Source organism: Sinocyclocheilus rhinocerous, unplaced genomic scaffold (genome assembly GCF_001515625.1).
Source record: "Sinocyclocheilus rhinocerous isolate Xijiao unplaced genomic scaffold, SAMN03320098_v1.1 scaffold469, whole genome shotgun sequence".
NCBI classification, from domain to species: Eukaryota; Metazoa; Chordata; class Actinopteri; order Cypriniformes; family Cyprinidae; genus Sinocyclocheilus; species Sinocyclocheilus rhinocerous.
The window spans coordinates 255,817-261,729 of NW_015636034.1; the positions used below are offsets into that span (position 1 = coordinate 255,817).

A 5,913-nucleotide genomic window follows, 5' to 3' on the forward strand; every position below is an offset into this window, starting at 1 on the left:
ACTATAAATTTTATAATTAAAATATTTAAAAAAAATTAAAATTGTATTATATTAAAAATAATAACATATTAAATGCATACTACCTTTCAAAAGTCCCTTTTGATCAATTTCATGTATTTTTGCAGTATACAAGTATTGGTAGAACGGTAATGTAGGCTACAATGGTAAATACACAGAAAAGATTAAAACAAAAGAAAGACAAACAAACATCTCATGAACACGGCACCAATGTATACTCTGAAAACAAATAATGAATTAATAATAAAATGAACTAAATAATATGTTAATCCCTTCAATATGGGTAGAGAGAGGGTGTGTAAGAATTTTTTAACCTAAAAATGAATCACAGCACAAAACGTGAACAACCGATTTAGATTCTTCATTTAAAATGATATATCTGCATGGTTGAGTACAAAGTGCATAAGTACATAGTGTATGAGTGCATAGTGTATAGTGCGTCATTTGGGACGCAGCTTAAGTTCTACTTAAATTTCCACAATTACTTCACTACATCTAATGTACTGAAAGTGATGTCTAGTTAATCCTCTGCACAGCACAACCTATCAGAGTGCAGCTGAAACTTCCTATTTTTAAAAATACTTTTGCACTTCCTCATTTAAGTTATTATATTAAGAGATACTTATAAGACATGCAACAACGATTCTTTTATTCATCCTCAGCAACAAAATACAACAAAAAAATCACTACCTACTATTCGAATTCCACTTAACTCCTTTTGTTTTTTACTACTAAACACATATCACATCTGTTTAGCAGAACTTTTGACAATACATCTCAGTAAGTTAATGTGAGGCACAAAATCTTGTATGTAAATTTGCTCCTTTACTAATAAGTTAACATAAGATTAACTATGTTTAATAAAGTACAAAAAAATTCAATACTGAAAATACTTACAAATCTAGCATGTGTGGCTGCCTCTGTGATGAGCGGCACTGGTGTCACAGAGGAGAAAGCAAACACGCCTCTGTGACAATGGAGATGGAGGGGGCTGGGCTTGTCTACCAATCAACCTATTCACTTCTTAAGGGAGACGGTTCCCTTTACATTCTCTTCCTCTTTCTTTCCTACGCTGGCCTGCGAGTCCCTGCCTTCGGAAAACCAGCCTTGACTGCCGCCTAAAATAGCTCTGGGAGGTGTTGGCACTTTGATGTGGTGGACTGTTGCATGAATGATTTTCTCTCTCTGTGGCAGCACTGAGGTTTAGCAAGCCTGAAACAAATAATGCTGATTCATTTCAAGCTTCTGCCAACTTCACCGTCTTCTGAACCGGAGTCTGTACTCTTTGTCTGAGTAACACTGTAAGGTTTTGTTAAACAATGCCACTCAATGTGCCAGCACTACCCCTTTGAGATATATTTACCCAACATTCCCTAAGAAAGAAACAAGGCTTCTTCTGGGAGCAGATTTTGCATTTCTGAACAGAGATGGTGCTGTTTTGAGTGAATTAAATTAGGAGGGCTCAAGGGCACGAGTAAGATCTCTGGGCTTTAATGGTCTATTCTGGGCTCAACGATAAAAGCAGCACACATTATAAAAAAAGAAACCAAAATAACTCATGTTTATTGTTATTTTGGTCTAACAACTGTCATTATATACATATACAGTACATGCACATAATCTAGAAATGTAGCATTTATTCAGTACGTTTACATGTGCAGATGTAATCAAGCTACAGTGGGTAAATGACAAAAATCACATCATAAGAAAAAATAAAATGTCACACTAAGTGCACAATATGTTTTTTTTTTTTTGCTGTATCAAAAGACTATTTTGAGTACACTTGTCTGGTTTGGTGTCTGTAGCAAATGTGTGATGTCCTGCTGTGGTAAAGCCTCTGTAATCTACAATCCCATTACTCCTATACGGAGCAAGTTAATTGGATTCCAGATCAAAACACACCAGCTTCAATCGGAAACAAATTTCACACAGTTTTTTTCTGGATTAATCAGCAAACAATAGAACAGCAAACAGTAGATCTGCTCAAAATGTGGTAATAAGAGAATCTTCTCTTCTCTGACTGTCTAATTAAGCCAAAGTGGAATTTTTTTTTTTACAATTTTAAAACTTTGTCCAAAAAAACCCCAAAAACTTTTGTGTAAGCAGAGAGTTTAAAAGGATTCTGGGATATCTTACCTGCTCCGCTGTTCTCCTGCTTCTTTCTAGATGTTTTATTCTCTTGTTTAAAGGAATTCTCATCATCTGCATCCCCATCACCCCACCAGGATGGCTGTCCATACAACGGGGTTCCCCTGTGCACGGCAGCTATATCACCTGTTATAGAAAAAAAAAGACTTTGCTATTGAGGACATGAGAGTTTAAGTACATAAGGTATAAACACTAACACTATATGTGGCTATGTATGTATTTCACTACCTACTTTCCTTTCCTCTGATATTATGTGCTGTTTCCTCTCTGAATTTAAACTCACAAATTCAATTTGCTTTCATGTTTACATTTTAATGTCACTTTTGACTGAACTGTTCCTCACAAAAAGCTCTTATATGGTTTCAAAAAACTTGGAACATATGCATAAGTTGAGTTTTTTGAAGTTTAATAGCCATGGCTGCTATGAAATGCCAGTGTGTATATCAATCAAAATCTCCTTTTGTATTGAAAAAAAAAAAAAAAACAGCAAACACTTACTTTTTACTTACTTATCTATGTACATGATGCAGGATTGCAGCTAAACCTTAATTTCATAGAGTACAAACTAACAGGGCTCACTGTATGCAAGATAAGCCTGTTTCTTTTTGAAATATTTGCCATTTGTACAATCCAAATTCAAGTAAATTGTAGGGGAACACTTTTGATGTTCATAATACCGATTCAGAGATTCCAGTGCTGCAGTGGATTTGATTGGCTACAGAAATCAGTAGTTTCTTCATGTGCTGCACACAGCTGCATCATGTAACTTTAACAGGCGGGGGGCAGGGGATTATTGGACAAGCCTAACAATTAGCAGGATGAAATAACCAGGTGGCAGTGAGATAAGAGTGAATGTTAAATGCTACCCGCCCTTTACACGCTGATGGCTGGAAAACAGAGGCATGGGAGTAGGGCTGTTCCCTTGCCTATTATTAAATATCCAGCACTTCACGACAGGGCTGAACCATAGTTCTAATTACGTAGAGTAACACACAAATACATGTGTTTAGATGCATTCAAGTCTCAAATAAAGCAATAAGCCCCATGAAGCTGTGGTTTACAGTTATTTTAGAACAGCTAATAAGGGGCGTAGTTAGGCAAGGCATTACATATTACAAAATATACCTGGCGAGGTTTGATAAAACAAACACACAGCAACAAAAATGTAATAATTTATTGATAACAAACACTAATTATTCCACCAAGCAATGTAGTTCTTCAGCAATGTTTAGCAGAATGTAAAGAGGTCACAGGTATGTTTATAGAGTATTTTACAACGGCTTGAAAACAGGTTTTTATTGGTTTTTAGCATGTTGCTAGGTGTCTAAATCAAAAGAGCCCATCCCAATTATATTCTCTCATATTCTAAACCCAATATAACTCTGTCAATATATGTCTATGTGATTAAAATGAACAGAACACCTCTCTGATTTGAGGTATCATGTCCATAGCACAAATAGTGTGACCATTAAATGTGAAATCAATGGAACTGTACTAACCATTACGAGTTAACAATGCCATCCTTAATTTTCCATTTGTGACAAGTTTTTTCCTTTTTCCATTACAGGAAAAAATCAGATGCAATCTTCTTTTTAGCCAGAGGGCCGTTTTTCTCTTTCACAACTGTCACATGTTTGTGTCACACGTTGCTACAGTGTGAGGAGAGTTAATGGTTTTCTGAATCTCGCCCTGGTGCTTGACATCAGATGAGATGACAGAAGGTCACTTACACCTGCCACTAGTCAATGCCTCAATAAAAACAGACCATGATCATTTATGTCACCTTGCTCTGCTGAAAAGGGACAATGGATTAGTCAGAGGCTAGTCCAGTATTGCTCACATTATTTAAAGAAGACACATTGTTTTGCATCACCTACAAAGTGGTTTGAAATCTTCAGACACAAATACAATTATCCATAACTTATACCCTGACATCATCAAGGTGATTTTTACCTGGCATCTTGTCATCTCCTTTGTTTGGCTCTGCAGGTTTGGCTGCTGGTTCAGCAATGGGCTCTGTGGGTTTGCTCACTTTGGCTTTGTCTGGGGAAGACTTGGGGGTTTTTGAGGGCTCTGCACAGGTGGGCTTCTTGCCCAGCTGAAGTTGGCTGGTGAACTTCTCATGCTGACAGAAAGGAGAGAGAAGAACACAGTAATCTCCAGAAACCTGTCATCAAACATTACTTCAGGAAGATAAAAAACTACATAAGTTCAGCAAGTGCAATTCTGATATACTGATACCAGTATATTGTTAACTATATTAACCGATTCAGAGATGTAGTGGTTGTTTTACCTTCAGAGCCTCCTCTGGCACATGTAACTCTCCTCGCACCACAGTGAACAAGTTGGTATGTGAGTCGAGTTAAGGAAGACAGTTTCATAAATAGCCAAAACATACTAAATATCCATACACATTCACACACAGGGCTCAAAATATAGAACCATATAACTCTAGTTCTACTTCTTTTCTTTGTCATGCACATACACATAAACCTTTCAAATTATGAGTGTATAAGCAAATTCAATCACATACAGATACACATAAGGACTTTGAAATACTAAATTAACACTAAATCTTAAAGGCTTTCAGAAGAAAATCTTATTGAGTCAGTGCATTGAAGGATATCATATCCAAACCGCAGTTTGTCATCAATCTTTAAAGTGATGTACATCTGTTCCTGGATTCTGACATCATTCACAAATGTCTGAAAATAAAAAAAGTCAAATTAAATTCACATTTTTGGGCTCAACTTATACGGGTCCAGTATTATGGCGCTAAAATAGTACTGTCAGGATTTACTAAAGACGCACAGTGGAAAAATTAGCACTGAAAAGGCGTGGACAGTTTTTTTTTTTTTTTTTGCACCTGACCTTATTGAATATGCATTTGTAGGAGTTCCCCTTTCAAACGCAAAATTTATGGGAGGAGAGTATTAAAATGAATCACACAATGCGATTTACTAACGTTTGCGCTCGTCAAATTAACGCCCAAAAAAGCGTGTCTTAAACTATTTTGTGCCTGTGTGTCGTAAGTAGTTCACCCGCACATGATGAGCATCGGCTCTGCTTATTTGCGACTACACAAATTTGCGCTTGGTATATTGCGTTGGTCGATATGTAAATGAGATGTTGTGTCTGTGTTCTTTCATTTGCGTGTTGTCAGTAAATCACCCGCAGAAATTTTTACGCCCATCAGAGCTGTTTTAGAATTGTGCTCTCGCGCTAATTTGCCCTGTTTAGTAAATCTGGCCCTAAGTGTTTTGTGGAATGGTTTTGTAATATACTGTTTTACATATAGAATTTTCAAAGACCCTGTAAATTAAGCTGAAAAATAAAAATAAAAATGTAAACTGTATTGACATATTTTAGTGCTGGGCGGTATGACCAAAAATTTATATCAGGGTATTTTTCAAAATTATACCGGTTTCACGTTACATGACGGTATTTTTTTTTCATGCATGACCGGGTGTTAACCATATTTTCTACTGATTGAGAGAGGAAATACTGCAGTATATTGACTTAGAATGCCCTATTTTACTGTCATAATGAGTGAATATTGTCAAAAAATACCACACTAAATAGTGACTAAACACGACCCCTTTTAAATGTTAACCAGGAGTCACTCTCACTTATAATCGCGGCATCGTCTGATAAAATCAACATGCATCTACACTAAAGAGCGGCGGCTATGCGGTTGTTTTGGCTATATTACTTTTTTGTCTCATGCAGCGCACTGCCTGCATCTGA

The 5,913-nt window shown here is 36.5% G+C and overlaps 1 protein-coding gene across 8 annotated transcripts in view; it reads right to left on the minus strand.

The window, feature by feature from the left end:
• The window catches only part of LOC107747537 (centrosomal protein of 170 kDa-like), a 40,100-nt gene that overhangs the window by 21,475 nt on the left and 12,712 nt on the right, over window positions 1–5,913 (minus strand). For all 8 annotated transcript variants that reach the window (XM_016562096.1, XM_016562091.1, XM_016562088.1 and 5 more), the window contains exons 4-7: window positions 4,793–4,871; window positions 4,460–4,518; window positions 4,120–4,291; window positions 2,155–2,292 (exon numbers count right to left, since the gene is read on the minus strand). In XM_016562096.1, coding sequence (XP_016417582.1) covers window positions 2,155–2,292; window positions 4,120–4,291; window positions 4,460–4,518; window positions 4,793–4,871 — 448 coding nt within the window. The remainder of the gene's footprint in view (window positions 1–2,154; window positions 2,293–4,119; window positions 4,292–4,459; window positions 4,519–4,792; window positions 4,872–5,913) is intronic.